The sequence below is a fragment of the Psammomys obesus genome, unplaced genomic scaffold (assembly GCF_907164565.1).
Source record: "Psammomys obesus unplaced genomic scaffold, mPsaObe1.curated_primary_1811, whole genome shotgun sequence".
NCBI lineage: Eukaryota > Metazoa > Chordata > Mammalia > Rodentia > Muridae > Psammomys > Psammomys obesus.
This window is the reverse complement of record NW_026596131.1, coordinates 11,127,414-11,142,058: the sequence shown is the minus strand read 5'-3', so window position 1 is coordinate 11,142,058 and position 14,645 is coordinate 11,127,414. Positions and strand designations below refer to the sequence as shown.

Sequence of the window (14,645 nt, the reverse complement as noted above, 5' to 3'; positions counted from 1 at the left end):
CGCGCTCCCGCGGGCCGGGCCCGTCGGCGTCGCCCCGCCGCGGCGCCACCCGCAGGCGCAGCCAGCGCAGGAGACCCAGGGCCCGCGCCACGCGCTGCAGCCGCGCCTTGAGGCCCGCGCGGGCGCCAGCCGCGAGCTGGGGAGACGGGCCAGCGGGGGGCCGCGCGCGCAGGCTACGGAGCACCACCAGCGTGGCCAGCGGCGACGGGCCCCGGGGTGCTCGGTGGCCCGCTCCCGCTCGCTCTCTGGCTCCCCCGTCGCTCTCGCTCGCAACCACCGGCACCTTCTCCGCCATCTCTCTGACCTGGAGGCTCTGAGCCCCGAGGGCCTCCGCCGGCTCAGCCTCAGCGCCCCGCAGCTCAGCCTTGGGCTGTGCCCGGGGGTCACTGGTGTCTCCAGGACTCTGAGGGCCCCTGGGGACGCGCACGCAGACGCTCTCGAGGGAGCTGGAGGCTGCAGCCCCCCTCCCCAGCTCTGTCTCCGGGGACTCAGGGATGCGGCTCCAGGTTCCTGGGGTCTTGGGTGGGCGACCTCCGTGCCCAGCCCACCTGGGGCTCGAGTCTGTGTCTGTCCGGGAATCATCACTCACTCCCTGAGGCCCTGACCCCGAGGACCCTTCCCTGCTCTGGAGCTGCAGGGCGTGTCTGTCGCTGCCTGGATGGTTGCTGCCAGGGCGGTTGGCCTGCGCCAGAGTTGCCCCGGGTCCCAGGGTTGGGGCGCCTCCCGAGCCGGCATCCCAAGGCTCCGTCTTGTCCGGCCGCTCCGGGGCTCCACCGCCCTGGCTGCTGCTGTCCTGGGCCTCGCGGGCTTCACTGTCCAGGCACGAGCTGCCACCGTCCCCGCCCGACGTGTCCCCACCCCTCCCAGGCGCCTCTCCAGGCCCTCGACGCCGAGTCGAAGGCCCCCTCTCCTTTCCTTTCTTGCGGCGGCCGCGCTTGGGCGGCCGCGCTTCTTTCCCGGGGAGTCTCTGCTCCCCACAACTGTCCCCGGGTTCGCGACTCTCCTTGGGCCCGTGTCCCGGACGCCGCGAACCGCCCTGCCTCTCCTGGGCCTCCTGGGATGCACGCCTGCAGCGGGGGGGCCCCTCCTCGGTGGGCTTCCCGTGGCCCCCAGCGCTCCCCGCGCCTCCGGGGGCCTCGAGCCCCGGAGCGGGCCTGGTCCTGCGGCCCTTGCCGCGAGCTGGCCTGCCGTCCCCGCTGGAGGCCCCGTCCGCGCTGGCGGACCCCGACTCCCGCTCGGCTGCGACTGGCCTCCCGGGTCGAGCCCGGCGCTGGGGCGCTTTACCCTTGCTTCCGCCCATGGCTGCCGGCCCGACGTCCTTCTGCTCCTTCTGCGTTTTCATCTGACTGCCCACGGGTGCCCTGAGGTCTCAGTTGCTGACGCTCTCTGCCCCGGCTGGGTTGTGGGCTCAGTCTGTCTGAGTCTCCCCTCTTGGGCAGCAGTATCAATTATGCAGGAGGCGGCGGGTCCTGACCCCCTTGGCCAACAATGGAGTGAAGGCGGAGGAAAGAGGAGCCGCTGCAGCGAGGGACAAAGGCCGTGGACAGGGCAGCAGCGCGGGACTCCCTGAAGGGCAGGTCAGCCTGGCACTGGGCCAGACGGAGGAGACCCTCTCTGCTTCCAACCTCACTACCAGCGAAGCTTGTCTACCTGGGGCTCCTCCAGGAGGCAAGGATCCTGGCTATGGGAGCGCGCAGGGGACAATCGGGCTTCTACTCTTTTCCATTGCGCAATACAATTTACCAAGACAACATGCCTGAGATGGGAGTATACACCTTGAACTGGGGTACAGCCTGTGGACCCCTTTGGAATCATGGAACGGGAACTCATAGAGATCCTCCTGCCTCTGCCTCCCGAGTGCTGGGATTAAAGGCGTGCACCGCTGCCCTGAGGGATAAACTCTTGAAGGCTCTGTGCTCCCACGGAATTTCTGGTGACCCACCAGGAATATAGATTGTATTGGTAAATTATTGTATGTTTTTGTTTGTTTGTGGGTTGGTTTTTCAAGAGACAGGGTTTGTGTGTAGTCTTGGCTGTCCTGGAACTCACACTGTATGGGGGCCTGTGTACCTCAGGGGAGCTGGCATGGAACTGGAGAGATGGAGAATGATCAAACCCTGGAAATCTCAAATTTGAGATTTAAAATCTCATCCTGAGAATGGAAGGTATGGGACAAAGCTCTCTCCCTGTGTCTGTGCCTGCCTCAGGAGCACGTGACACAGCCCCAAGGTGGTTACAGGTAGTCACGTGAGCTTGTCACCTTTTTTTCCCCATGTAAACAGAGCATCTCCAGCCTCGTAGTCCCAGCCAATGAAACACGCTCACGCCCACCCCCTCCCCACTGCCCAAGGTTTGTAAAGTCCCAGTTCTCATGAAATAAAGTACACCGTCTATTTCACTGAAGATCCTTTGAGACAGCTGTTTATTCTGAGCGGTAACATTGTGGAAAGAAGTGTCCCCCTTCTCCTTGAAGAATTCATCGTCAGACCCCAGGACTTGACTGCCGGCCAGATTGTCTTGGCCACTGTAGAAATTTACCATCTTGAGGGTGCTTGGAATCAAACCCGGGTCCCTTGAAAGAGCAGCCGGTGCTCTTAACCATCTCTCTAGCACACGTGTTTTTACTTGAAAGTCTCAGCAGGACGAGACACTCCGCCTGGACCTCTTTGTTGGTTTCATTACAGCACTGCCTGCTTTAAGTTCCCTGGCTTCCCTGATTCTTTTTGGAACCCTTTTCCTTTTTCGTTTTGTTTTGAGATAGGGTTTCTCTATCTAGCCTTGGCTGTCCTGGACTCGCTTTGTAAACCAGGCTGACCTTGAATTCACAAAGATCCACTTGCCTCTGCTTCCCCCAAGTACTGGGATTTTCTTGAATTCTTTTTTTTTTAAGTTATTTATTTATTATGTATACAGTGTTCCGCCTGCATGTACACCTGCTCGACAGAAGAGGGCACCAGATCTCATCTTAGATGGTTGTGAGCCACCACGTGGTTGCTGGGAACTGAATGCAGGACCTTTGGAAGAGCAGCCAGTGCTTAACCTCTGAGCCATCTCTCCAGCCCCACTCTTTAGATGCTTAGTTCCAGGATCGTTCTCCTCATGAATCGGCTAGGCCAGGGCTTGCATCTCACCCAGCTGGGTGGATGTGGAGGGCATCTCTGGCCCTCAGAGCCCATTTCCTTCCTGTCGTTTAACTTTGCCCCAACACGCTGGAGAGATGGCCCAACAGTTAAAAGCACTTGCTGCTCTTGCAGAAAACCCAGGTTCAGTACCCACACCCACACCATAATCACCTACTTAGGGTCACATGCTGGTCACAGGCAGAGCCTTCTCATCTTCACTTCACAGTCTAAGGAAACACTGTTACCCATCTCAATCTCTTCTCTGTGTTTTTTAAAAAGATTCAGGTAGCCCAGGCTAGCCTTGAACATATTTGTAGCTGAGGTTGGCTTTGAACTGATCCTCTTCCTCATAAGTGTTAGGACTACGGGCATGAGCTCATGGCTTCCTGCTTGCCAGGCAAGCACTCTACCAAATAGCCCGTTGATGCTCCTATTTCAGCACTGCCCCTTCTCCCCTAGACTGCTGCAAGGACTCCCATGCTAGCCCAGCTTCCTCCAACCGGCTTGCTACACAGCGCAGGCTGCCTAGCCCTTCCGTTTGTGTATGCCTGGAGTTTTCCTCCTACTTCCAAGTTGTCTGAAGCAAGCGACCCCCTGGCACTTAGAGAGCCCATTGCTAGGAAGGAAGGGGGTAAATCCACAACATTTCCGGGCATGTTGCTTCCCGGTCACAGGAGTACCGGCTCTGCCACCATTTCTTTGGCATGGAGAAAGGGGCCCTTAAAGATGCCAAGCGTGGGCTCTATTCTGAGCTACACCCCAGGGCCCTGATTGTCTTCTGAGCAGGAACTTCATGTCACTAGTCCCTTTGTGACCGTGGGTGGGGCTATCCAGCTCTCTGGGCATGACACGTGTCAGGCTTAAAAATCATAACTTAAAAACGATCTTCCAGCTGGGCATCAGTGGCACACTCCTTTAACCCCAGCCTGCTCAGGTGGCAGAGACAGGTGGATCTCTGAGTTTAAGGCAGCCGGAGGTCTCCACCAGTGTGGGTGCCTGTTACTACAGAAGTTCTCTTTTCAGGAGTGGCCTGCTGAGGGGACGCTACCTACCCTCACATGTGCTCTGTAAGAAAGGCCAATAAACTCACTAACACCCCTAGGATGAACTTGGGCAGGTCAAGCCTCCGTTTGTTACTGGGACCTTAGGAGAGATAGCTGCTGCTTGCCTCCCCCTACTCCACTGGGAGAAATTTTAGCCACATTTGGTGACTCACATACCCAAAGAGGGGGTTCTCTGAGCATCTCTTCATACCTAAAGAGACGGAAAAACTCGGGTCCTCAGGCTGTTCCAGTGAAGACATAACAAGAGGTTTATTAAAAAGTCAGTTTTACTCAGAGGCAGTTAAAATTTATAACTTAAAACCCAGCCCACTACAAAAGGGGTGGAAATAAAAACTGTGCAACATTAACAAAAGGATCAAGACAGACAAGGCCCAGGAAGGGCAGCCCAGGGTGAGGTCTCTCCTCTCCCGAGGCCAGGAGCAGCAACAGGATGGTGACCAGGGTACCGGCAGCCCCTGGCCGGGCTCGGGCTGGAAGGGCCCTCAGTAGTGTTCATCTCACAGCCTTGGATGCTGTCCCATTCACTCTGCTGTGGAGGGACATGAGGAGACAGCAGGTCAGGAGCCTCCTGGGTAGGAAAGGTACCTTAGTCACCTGCCTCCTCAATACCATCGGCCATTTCCAGGGCTGACACGGCCCTGGAGGCAGTTAGGGATCTTCTTGCTGTCTCTCCCTGGGCAGCAGGCCCTCCCCTCTTCTGGAGTGCCCACAGCCCTACCTTCCCCATTGCCGAGGCCGCACCCCACAGCCACACGGTGAGAACGCCGATGGCTATAGCTCCTGAGGGGGCAAAGACAGGGAGTCAGCATCCGGAGTGGTCTCAGCCCCCAGTCCCCACATTGTCCCAGCACTGTGGTGACTTACCCCCGGTCCCCCTCCAGCGTGCTCTGGATTTCCTTTAGGACCCCTGCTGCGTAGGAAAGACCCAGTGAGGCTTTGGGGTGAGACCAGACACTTTCTTTTACCAATGGGGTGTCAGACAGGCATGTCCCCTGGCCCACAGAAAGCACTCCTGGCTTCCTCTGACCTTCCAAGCTTTGCCCAATACCCCAAGACATGCTTCCCCTCCCTCCTGTGAGCCCCACCAACCCCTGCCCTGACTCACATTCATCATTGAGCAGTGCGTGTTCCATCACCGGGCCAGGCTTCTTCTCTGGAAGGCAGAGTGGTCAGGTGGGCCTGTCCTGGGCCCTTTGCCCAGCCCTCTCATTATAGGGGTTAAGGGGGTGAGAGCTGGAAGCCAGAGCCCCAGATACAGGAAAACATCCGTTCTCGCACCCAGCCTGAACTCTTCCCTCTCATTCACCCTGAGCCTCTCTCCTCCCTTTACCACAGTCTAAGCGGCTGTGTCCCAGGTGAGCCCCACAGCAGTCTGACAGGCCCGTCTTACCTTCCCCATCACTCTGGCTCCTTGAGTTCCTGTGGAGGGGCAGACAGTGAGGGCTCTGAAAATCTCGGTCCCACGAAGAGTGGGTGAGGCCAACCTGTTTGACTAGGTTTGAACAGGCAGCAGTGGAGGAGGTCTGGCCTGATAGCTGGCACAGGAAGCAGAGCGCCTTGGCCATTTAGCAAGGCTTGGGAAAGGCCCCTTGGCCCCTGTCCTCACCTGACTTGGCCCGAGGTCCTTTTGGGGCCTGTGCCATTGCCATTACTGGGACGGTTGTAGTTCTTGGTTTTGGTTGAATCCACCAAACACCGGGGCTCAACCAGCCACTTGGTGGAGAGAGAAAAGCGCTCAAACTCTGAGGGTGAGATCAGGTAGAAACCTGAGGAGAGGCAGAGAAGCCTTGAGTAAAGCCAGGCCAAGGCTCCTGGGCCCTGTGGCTGTGGCAGATCTCCCTCCCAGGGAGATGAGGACAGAGCTTCCTTTGACACTTCTCGCCCAGGGCAGAGCCTGCCAGGCAGAGCTTGGCGTCTGAGTTGCTCTTGCCTCTCCATCCCCTGGCAGCGCCTGAGATACCCTTTCACGGGACTCCAACCTCGCTGAGGCCCTCATCCAGGCCTGTACACACCTTGGCCGTATTTGGTGAAGACACAGGAGGCAATGCCGCTGACGTCCTCCCGGCGGATGCAGCTGTATCGCACCTGAGGCTTGAGCAGGGGCATTGAGACCACCTGGATGTCACCCAAGTTGGTGAGCACTGCCAAGTGGTGCTCCCCGTAGTCCTCAGCCCTGCAGCTGCCAAAGTGGGCGACGCCGACTCGTCGTACCCGTGAGCCCTCCAGGGCCGTCAGCTTTAGCTTCAGCTTGGCGCTCACCTTGGGCAATGTGAATACCTGGGCATGCATGGCAGCTGGGCATGAGTCATACCATAACCAGACTACGGTTCTCCTCATCCTCCCCGTCACTATCATCAGGTCCTGTCCTCTAGCGGGCACCCCGTGGTGAACAGCAAGCTCATCTGGGTCTGAATGCCTCTTCCCCCAGCCCCAGAGGCAGATCTGGGGTCAGGAGGATGTAAGGCCCCTGAGATCCAGTGTGGGTATTCTGCACCTCCCACACACTCAGGTTCTGCCTCAGGCTTCCACCTCTGACCTTTGGGTCTAAGGCTGACACACACAAGATCCCTCCTTTCTTTCCTGTGACCTTGGAGCCCTTCCTCCAACCCTACCCTAGCTATCATTATTTGTACCCAGGGGCTGAACTCTACCGATGACCTAGGGATGACCAGAGAACCCTGCCACGTGGCACCTTGAATTGCTCCTCCGACACCACTAGCAACTGGTGGCTTCCTTGCATGTCTGGGCTCTTTGACAGGTCATGGGCTACCTCCAGGGGCTCGGGGAGGGGTACGCTGTGTCCGTCAAGCACCAGGATGCCCACCACAGGTGCACGGTGCATTAGCTGGATCTCCTTGGCTACAAAGGAAGCAGTTGGGGAAGAGGCAGGTTGGGGACAGGTTGTACAATGGGCGGCTTGGTGACATCACAGACCCCAACCCACATAGGCCAGGGCCTCTGTTTTCCCCATGACTTACCCTGTTCTGCCCGAACCAGCTCATCCATTCTTCTCTCTGCAGGAGGTACGCGCAGAGAAAAGGCATAGACAGTGCCTCCGTTGGTGCCAGCCCACAGTGAGGGACAGTGGCGGGAGCCTGCCAAAAAAGTGAAGGTTTGGGTATCAGACCCCTGCCTCTGGGAGTTGAGTGGGGCTGGCAACCTGGGCTTCCACTCCAGCCTCGCTACTGAAATGCTAAAGTTAAGTTGGCAAGCTTATGTAAGACTCTGTTCCCTCCTCTGTAAAATGGACATGCCATGGGCCTCGCTGACCTCCTGGGAAAGAGTGGGGTTCCTCACCTACACGATCCTGAACCTAGGACAGCTCTGGCCTTGCAGGGACACAGCAGTGGCCACTGACATCCAGCAGGGAAGAACCAGCCAGGGGTTTAACACTTCTACACGCATTCTGGGTAGCAACAGGAACCAAGCCACCACCTCCCCCCAAACACTATGGCGGTAGAAGACGGTATTCCCTTGTTTTACATACGAGGAAGCTGAAGGGCAGAAAGGTTAGGTGATGTGCCTATGGCTATATACTTGTAGAGAGCAGAGGGTCAAGGCTATCAAAGCAGGTCCTATGCCTGGCAGGTCCATGAGGAGCAGGGTTAGCAAGTGTTGTCTTTGGTTCCCGTTTGAACCAATGGAATGAACACCCTTCTGCGGGTCTCAGGCAAGCAGTGCTGCCTACCTGACCTCCCCCTGGGAGTGCCCATCTACCACTTCCTCATGCCGGACAGTCCATCTATCCTTGTGCTAGCGGTGTCTCCCACCAGGGTTGTGTTCTACACCCCCAGCCTCAGGCTGGCCACTCACTGTCCCTCAGGTAGGTGTCGGCAAAATAGAGGGTCCGAACAAAGCCGGTGAAAGAGTCCTCTGCCGAGCGGGCCTCGATCTTGCGCTGCACAGGTGCCAACTCCATGTTCTGCAGGCCTGTCCGCTCGGCCTTGGTGCTCACAGCCTGGGCCTGAGCCTGCAAGAAGTTGAGCTAGGCCTGAGGGTGGGCACTGGCCTCTGCTCCTCGGGACACTGACCTGCTCAATGCTGATCATTCCGGGGAAGGGCTGGCCGTAGCCGTGCCAACCACCTGACTGCATGGGCCCCAGAGGACTTTGTCCAAGTAAGAGGTTCCCTGAGGAGAACCTGCCTGGGTTTTCAGCATTTCGTGGATTGAAAGGGTCAGAGAAATAATAAGACAACTGTGCTAATTTTATGTCAACTTGACACAGGCTAGAGTCATCCCAGAGGAGGGAACCTGTTGAGAGAATGCCTCTGCAAGATTGATCTGTAGACAGGCTTATAGAGAATTTTCTTCATTAGTGATTAGCTAGCTAGTGGAGAGGGCCAGCTTCTGGTGGGTGGAGCCATCCCTGGGCTGGTGGTCCTGGGTTCTATAAGAAAGCATGCTGAGCGAGCCATGAGGAGAAAGCCAGTGAGGAGCCCCCCTCCATGGCCTCGGCCTCAGCTCCTGACTCCAAGATCCTTGCTCTGCTTGATGAGTTCCTGTCCTGACTTCCCTCAAAGATGAACTGGAAGGTGGAAGCCTAAGCCAAGTTAACCCTTTCCTCTCCAAGTTGCTTCAGTCATGGTCAACACTGCAATAGAAACCCAAACTACGATACCAGACTTTCTCCAATTCCATGGGTTACTATTTTCTGTATCTTTCTATTTATTTTTAGTGTGGTGGGGGCAGAATAAGCCAAATAAACCCTTTCCTCCCCAGTTTGCTTCTAATCACGGTGTTTCCTCACAGCAACAGTCGCCCTGACTAAGGCAGCAATCGTATTTACTTGCCTTTAAGGTAAGTATCACAGCTATGGCTTTCTGGATGTGGGGAAGCTGAGCCATAAAGGAGGCGAGGCATATGTAAGGCCACTCGGTTAGTGGGTGGTGAACCTACTTGGTCCAGATTCGGATCCTGCCCTTACAGCCCAGGGAAGGAGAGCTGTACTGTCCTGAAGATGGCTGCTCTGAGCCTTGGGCCTCACCTCTCCCATGGGGCCACCAGGCCTCCGTTTATGGCCGGAGACTCTGCTGCGGCGCATTCGGCGGAATGATTGGCGCAGAGACTTCTTGAGGGACTTTACTCGAGACAGTGGGCCCTCCAAGGCCAGCTGGTCACTGGGGTGCAGTGTGCACCTTGAGGAAGGAGGGAGTCATGTCAGGCCATCAGCAGCTCGCAGGGCCTGGAGGTGCTCACAAGGTCCCAGTCCCAAAGCCCCGCATGCCCTGCTCACTTCACAAAGACCTGCCGCCGCTGCTGGTGATCAAAGAGGCCGAAACCGTGGCTGGTGCCAAAGGCGACAAGCCTCCACTCGGAGTGCAGAGCCAGCGAGGTGACCACAGCTGGTGGCTGGCACTGCACCAACACGAAGGGCTGAAAGCCCGCCTCGAAGCACACGGGCCCTGGGCGGGCAGCGAGGCGCTCGTGCCCCTTCCAGCGGTAGCCCTCCTGGTCCTGCAGCAGGTCGGCCTCCGCCTGCTCCACCGCGTGCTCCGCCGCCTCGTCATTCAGCTCCAGCACCAGCACCTGAGGTCGGGGTGTGGCGGGGCATAGATCAGCAGAGGCCGGGCTCTGCACAACTGCACAGCAAAGGCCTCTGCCTGACTCCAGCCCAAATCCTCACCTCTGGAGGCAGAACAGGTCCCGTCCCTGCCTCACGAGGCCACCCGACCCCTCTGCCCTCAACCCCACCCTGCCCAGCCTGCTACCTGCCCTGCCGTGCCTGCCACAGCCAGGTAGCCACTGTATTTACAGAGGAAGATCTTCTGGATGCCCAGCCGAGGGTCATCACTGTAGGGGTCGAAGGAGCCCACCTGCCAAGGGTGGGGAGATGCCCGTGAGTGGCCATGGGCCCCGTCCCTCGTAGTCCCCGCACCCCCGGCTCCCCGGCTCCTGGCCTCACCTTGCGGAGTGGGGGCCACTCGTCCTCACCCTGGGCACTGAGGTTCTCGTTGGGGTCTGTGTCTGTGAGGAACACTTTCACTGTGCTGAGTTTGTAGAGCAGCCGCAAGCAGACACCCGAGGCGTCCCAGAACCGCACTGTGCCATCCTCATGCCTGCGGGCAGAGCCCGGGGAGGGCTGCGTCAACCAGGATGCCTGAGGGTCTCCAATGCACAACCCCAGGCCCTGGTCCCACTCACCCATGTCCTCCTTGGAAAAGGGAAAGTAGCCACTATCGTGACCTACCCTGTGAGCAGCAGGTCCCTCTGGGGGGGAGGCGGGGCCAGGCTGGTGCCACCATCGATGGGCCACTCCTAGAACAAGAGACCATAAGTCCAAGGGAACCGGGACCCAGGACAGGAGTGCGCTCGGGGCTGGGGCTGGGCCTACCATGGTGGAGAAGTGCAGGTTCTGGCGGCTGCCCGCGGCGATGACGCGCTCCCACAGCTTCAGCGGGATGTTGGAGACGTGGTGCGAGCAGGTGATGGCGGAACAGTGCAGCGAGGCCAGGTAGGGCAGCTGCACTTGTGGCCAGCCCACTGTCTGCAGGTCAATCACCACCAGCTCCTCTTCCGCTAGCACCACCAGGGCGTAGGGGTCATCAAAGGCTGGAGAAGAGGCAAGCAGTCAGGGCTGGGAGGTGGTGCCTGGCCTGTAGAAAAAGCTCCCGGCCACCAGCTCGATCCATCAATCTGTATTGCTTGCTTGTGGCAAAATGAGAGCTGCAAGGAGAAAGGCCATGAACAAGGCCCCTCTACAGGGCTGCTGCATGGGGGCCAGTACCCCTGAGAGCCAAACAAGAGGTCCCAAGCTCACGGATGGAAGCGGCTAGGCCGTGCTGCTTTGGGAAATTCTTTCTGATGTTTGGTCCTGATGTCAAGGGAAGCATGGCAAGTGTTTTCTCTGCCACAGCGCCTCGGTTTGCCCTGGAGGCCCAAAGCAGGGACAGGCAGCAAGTCAGCAAGTGTGTCTGTGCCCCCACAGAGTGGCCCCACAGAGCGGCCCTCAGGCTTCAACCTGTGGATGCTTATCAGAGAAGAGAAGAGAGGAGGCAACAGCTCTAAGCAACCAGAGCAGGAGGAGGGAGGAGAGGCCAAGAAAGAAGGAAACAGGCCTGGGGGACCCTGAGAGTTGGGGGGGAGGGGTCAGAAAGGAGACTCAGAGCCAGCAGCATCTGGAGCAGAGGACTCCAACCCGAGGACTCAGCTCAGGGTAGTGAGCAGAGGAGGCCTGCCCTCCCTCTCCCGGACAGTTCCCAGGCCTCCTCCCTGTTTCTATACCAGCCCTTGCTGGTCTCGTCTGTTTCCTACTCATGAGGCTGACTCAGGGATGGCCCCATACGGCCACCTTCTACCCCACCCAGACTTGAACCACATCTAAGCCAGGACCCTGTCGCCAGGCTGGACTGGCATAAATCCAGCAATGCAGATCTGCCCAAGTTGGGCCAAATCCTTTAAAGAGAGTTTGGAATGTGTAAGAGGTGTGGCCTGGAAGGATGGCATTCCAGACTGGGTCTCCACCTGGGAGGATGGCAGGGAGGGACAGAGCACTAGCGGCACTAGGAAGGGTAAGTGATAGGCCAAGGGATCCGGAGGGTGGCAGGTTTGGGAACATGTACCTATCACTCTTCAGTTTTGCACATGGCCCGCACCCTGGCTCCCAACGCTCCCCTACCAGCTGCAGGGTCAGCCTCTGAGAGGACGGTGAAGTCAATGATGCGGGAGGTGAAGTCAAAGGCTGTCTGCTGGCCGTTGTGGACCACTGAGATGCAGTGGCGGTCCCCATAGCTGGCACGTGGCATCCCGCCCTGGAAGATGGTGAAGGGCAACCTGCAGGCACAGGAGGGAGGGGGGCTGGGGCTCCATACAAGGCCTGACGGTCACAAGCTGGGTCGGCAGCTGGGACCTGACGGAACGCACAGAGCAGAGGCCAGCCTTTGTGGCAGGCGCTGGAGGCTGCGGGATCCCAGAGCCTGAAGAAGGCCAGTTTCCAGCATGACTAAAGCGGGAAGGGCAGGCAGACTCCCAATTCTTTCCACCTGAAGCATCCTCGAACTTGGGGTGAGGCAGGACATCTGTGCTAGGAGCCTTGGGCTTCTGTAGCTATCCCTGCTCCTGCACTATAGCCTGCTAAACTGTTCCCACACCAGGCCTCACTATATACAATTCCTCATGAGGAAATGGGGCTGAGGCCACAAGAACGCCAACTGACAGCATCTCTCTGAGAAAGTTGAATGAAGGGATCGGAATGGATTTTGCAGAAACCTTCCACTGAGAGGTATAACAAATAACAAATCTGCCCACAACCCTGGGACCAAGACCCTACAAGGTCCTCCCCAAGCGTCTCCCTGGGCAGGAGCCCAGAGATCTTTCTAGGGAGGCTGTACAAAGCAGAAGGAACAAGGCATTGGCACTTACCCTTGCCTGGTGGTAAGCCAGAAGATTTTGGTTATAGCTTTGCAAGGAAAGGGACCTAAAAGAAAGGTGTTAGCATGAGCAGGTCTTCCACAGGGTCTGGATCCCTTGCTCTAACCACAAATGAACCTGTAATAGGGAGGCTTTCTCCATGCAGTTTCCTGGGGCAGCCACACTGGGAACCAGAAAACCAGCTGTGTGGCTCTGGACCAAGCCCTGAACCTCTCTGGGCCCAGATTCTGCTTCTATGAGCGAGGCAGCCTACTCCCAAGCCCAGGAAAGCCTGCAGGTGCTTCTCAGGCAGAAGAAGAGACAGGGCCAGACCCTCTACGCAGGAGCACTGACCGTAAGGTATAGAGCTGCGCAGGGGCTCCGGGCTCCGGCTGTCACTGCACACGGACCACTGGCAGTGGCTGCCGTCGGAGTGGCAGGTGACAATCAGGCTGCCATCCCGCTGCCAGCTGGCATTCTCCAGTTGCTTTGGAGGAAGAGAGGAAGAGGTCAGAGGTGCGGATCAGAACTGCAGTGTACACACGGGCCTGGCCTGGGAGACACCACCTACCTGGCTGCTGAGGAAATGGTAGAGCACGTGGCTGCCCTGGAGGTCCCAGACAACGACGAGGCCTCGGCTGTAGCCGATGAGGATTTGGTTGGGGTCACGGGGGTGCTCTTGCAGGGCCTCCACCATCTCAAACACTCGCCGGTGGCGGGCCTCCTCTGGCAGCCTAGGCAAGGGAGCACTATGAACCCATGAAACAGCAGGAACCCCACAAGCCAGCCTCGGAAGATGGTAGGGCTGGCCATATCACAGTAAGGGCCATGTAGAACGAGACATGGTATTTATATATTAGAACATAACACCTCTCTCTCTCTCTCCTCTCTCTCTCGGCAGGTATTATGGTAGACACTATAATCTCAACTCAGGTGGTGGATGGATCAAGTGTTTACAATCAAATGCAATTGGACAGTAGTTCAAGGCTCTTTTGGGCCACATTAAAAACTCAAATCTTTACAGATAAAATGAAAATAGCTGAGTGTGGTGGCACACGCCTCTAATCCTAGCACTGGGAGGCAGAGGCAGGCAGATCTCTGTTGAGTTCGTGACCAGCCTGGTCTATTTAGCAAGGTCTAGGACAGTCAGGGTTGCATAGAGAACCTGTTTCAACCCAGATCTATAGGAAGATTAATTTTATTGTTTTTAATTATGTATACATGTGTAAGCCTGTGTGCTGGCATGTACACGTGAGTGTTGGTGCCAGTAGAGGACTGAGGCAGCAGATCCCCTGGGAGCTGGGAGCACCTGAGATGGGCGCTGGGTCTGGTGTTCTGCAAGATCAGCAAGTGCTTACCCATAGGGCCATCTGTCTGGCTCCAAAGACATTTCTAGTGAATGCAGGTAACATTTACAAATATCTAAGTTGTTCTGCAGTTACATGTGCTTATTTAAGTATCTTTTTGAAATTTTATTTTATTAGATGCATTTATGTGTATGAGTTCACCGGGTATGTGCAGTGCCACAGAGATCAGAAGAGGGCATCGGATCCCCTGGAACTGGAGTTATGGATATTTGTGAGCCACCGTGTGGGTGCTGGGAACTGAACCTGGGGCCTCTGCAAGAGCAGTGAGTGGTCTTACCTCTGGGCCATCTCTCCAGCCCCTTGTTTATTTTATCTTATTGAATTTATTTATTTGTGGTTTTTTTGAGACGGGGTTTCTCTTTGTAGCTCTGGCTATGTGGGACCTCACTCTGTAGACCAGACTGGCAGAGATCTACTCACAGAGATCTACATGTCTCAGCCTCCCAAATGCTGGGATTAAAGGCGTGCACCACCACTGCCTGGCTAAATTTATTTATTTATATTTCATATGTTTTGGTGTTTTGCCTGCATGTATGTCTGTGTGAGCTTGTCATTCTTGGAGTTACAGACAGTTGTGAGCTGCCATGTTGGGTGCTGGAGAATTGGAGCTGGGTTCTATAGAAGAGCAGGCAGAGCTCTTAACCACTGAGCCATCTCTCCAGCTCCACCTCCCATCTGCTTGCTTATCTATCTATCTATCTATCTATCTATCTATCTATCTATCTATCTATCTATCTATCTATCT

General features: G+C 56.9%; 2 protein-coding genes across 7 annotated transcripts in view; both read right to left on the bottom strand.

Annotated features, from left to right (window-relative positions):
- Myo15b (myosin XVB) overlaps nucleotides 1-1,300 on the bottom strand; it is a 34,579-nt gene extending 33,279 nt beyond the window's left edge. Inside the window, 1 exon segment of the mRNA XM_055592461.1 lies at nucleotides 6-1,300. Coding sequence (XP_055448436.1) covers nucleotides 6-1,300 — 1,295 coding nt within the window.
- Nucleotides 1,301-4,410: 3,110 nt separating this feature from the next.
- The window catches only part of Llgl2 (LLGL scribble cell polarity complex component 2), a 37,299-nt gene continuing 27,064 nt past the window's right edge, over nucleotides 4,411-14,645 (bottom strand). For 2 of the 6 annotated variants that reach the window (XM_055592196.1, XM_055592200.1), the window contains exons 7-26: nucleotides 13,105-13,267; nucleotides 12,888-13,020; nucleotides 12,546-12,600; nucleotides 11,803-11,957; nucleotides 10,519-10,736; nucleotides 10,375-10,442; nucleotides 10,090-10,243; nucleotides 9,896-10,000; nucleotides 9,421-9,713; nucleotides 9,172-9,322; nucleotides 8,000-8,156; nucleotides 7,165-7,281; nucleotides 6,879-7,045; nucleotides 6,199-6,463; nucleotides 5,793-5,952; nucleotides 5,577-5,605; nucleotides 5,292-5,339; nucleotides 5,051-5,096; nucleotides 4,905-4,966; nucleotides 4,411-4,754 (exon numbers count right to left, since the gene is read on the bottom strand). In XM_055592196.1, coding sequence (XP_055448171.1) covers nucleotides 4,744-4,754; nucleotides 4,905-4,966; nucleotides 5,051-5,096; nucleotides 5,292-5,339; nucleotides 5,577-5,605; nucleotides 5,793-5,952; nucleotides 6,199-6,463; nucleotides 6,879-7,045; nucleotides 7,165-7,281; nucleotides 8,000-8,156; nucleotides 9,172-9,322; nucleotides 9,421-9,713; nucleotides 9,896-10,000; nucleotides 10,090-10,243; nucleotides 10,375-10,442; nucleotides 10,519-10,736; nucleotides 11,803-11,957; nucleotides 12,546-12,600; nucleotides 12,888-13,020; nucleotides 13,105-13,267 — 2,557 coding nt within the window. In that variant the 3' untranslated portion in view covers nucleotides 4,411-4,743. The remainder of the gene's footprint in view (nucleotides 4,755-4,904; nucleotides 4,967-5,050; nucleotides 5,097-5,291; nucleotides 5,340-5,576; nucleotides 5,606-5,792; nucleotides 5,953-6,198; nucleotides 6,464-6,878; nucleotides 7,046-7,164; nucleotides 7,282-7,999; nucleotides 8,157-9,171; nucleotides 9,323-9,420; nucleotides 9,714-9,895; nucleotides 10,001-10,089; nucleotides 10,244-10,374; nucleotides 10,443-10,518; nucleotides 10,737-11,802; nucleotides 11,958-12,545; nucleotides 12,601-12,887; nucleotides 13,021-13,104; nucleotides 13,268-14,645) is intronic. The other 4 variants (XM_055592197.1, XM_055592201.1, XM_055592198.1 and 1 more) reach the window with 3 other exon arrangements.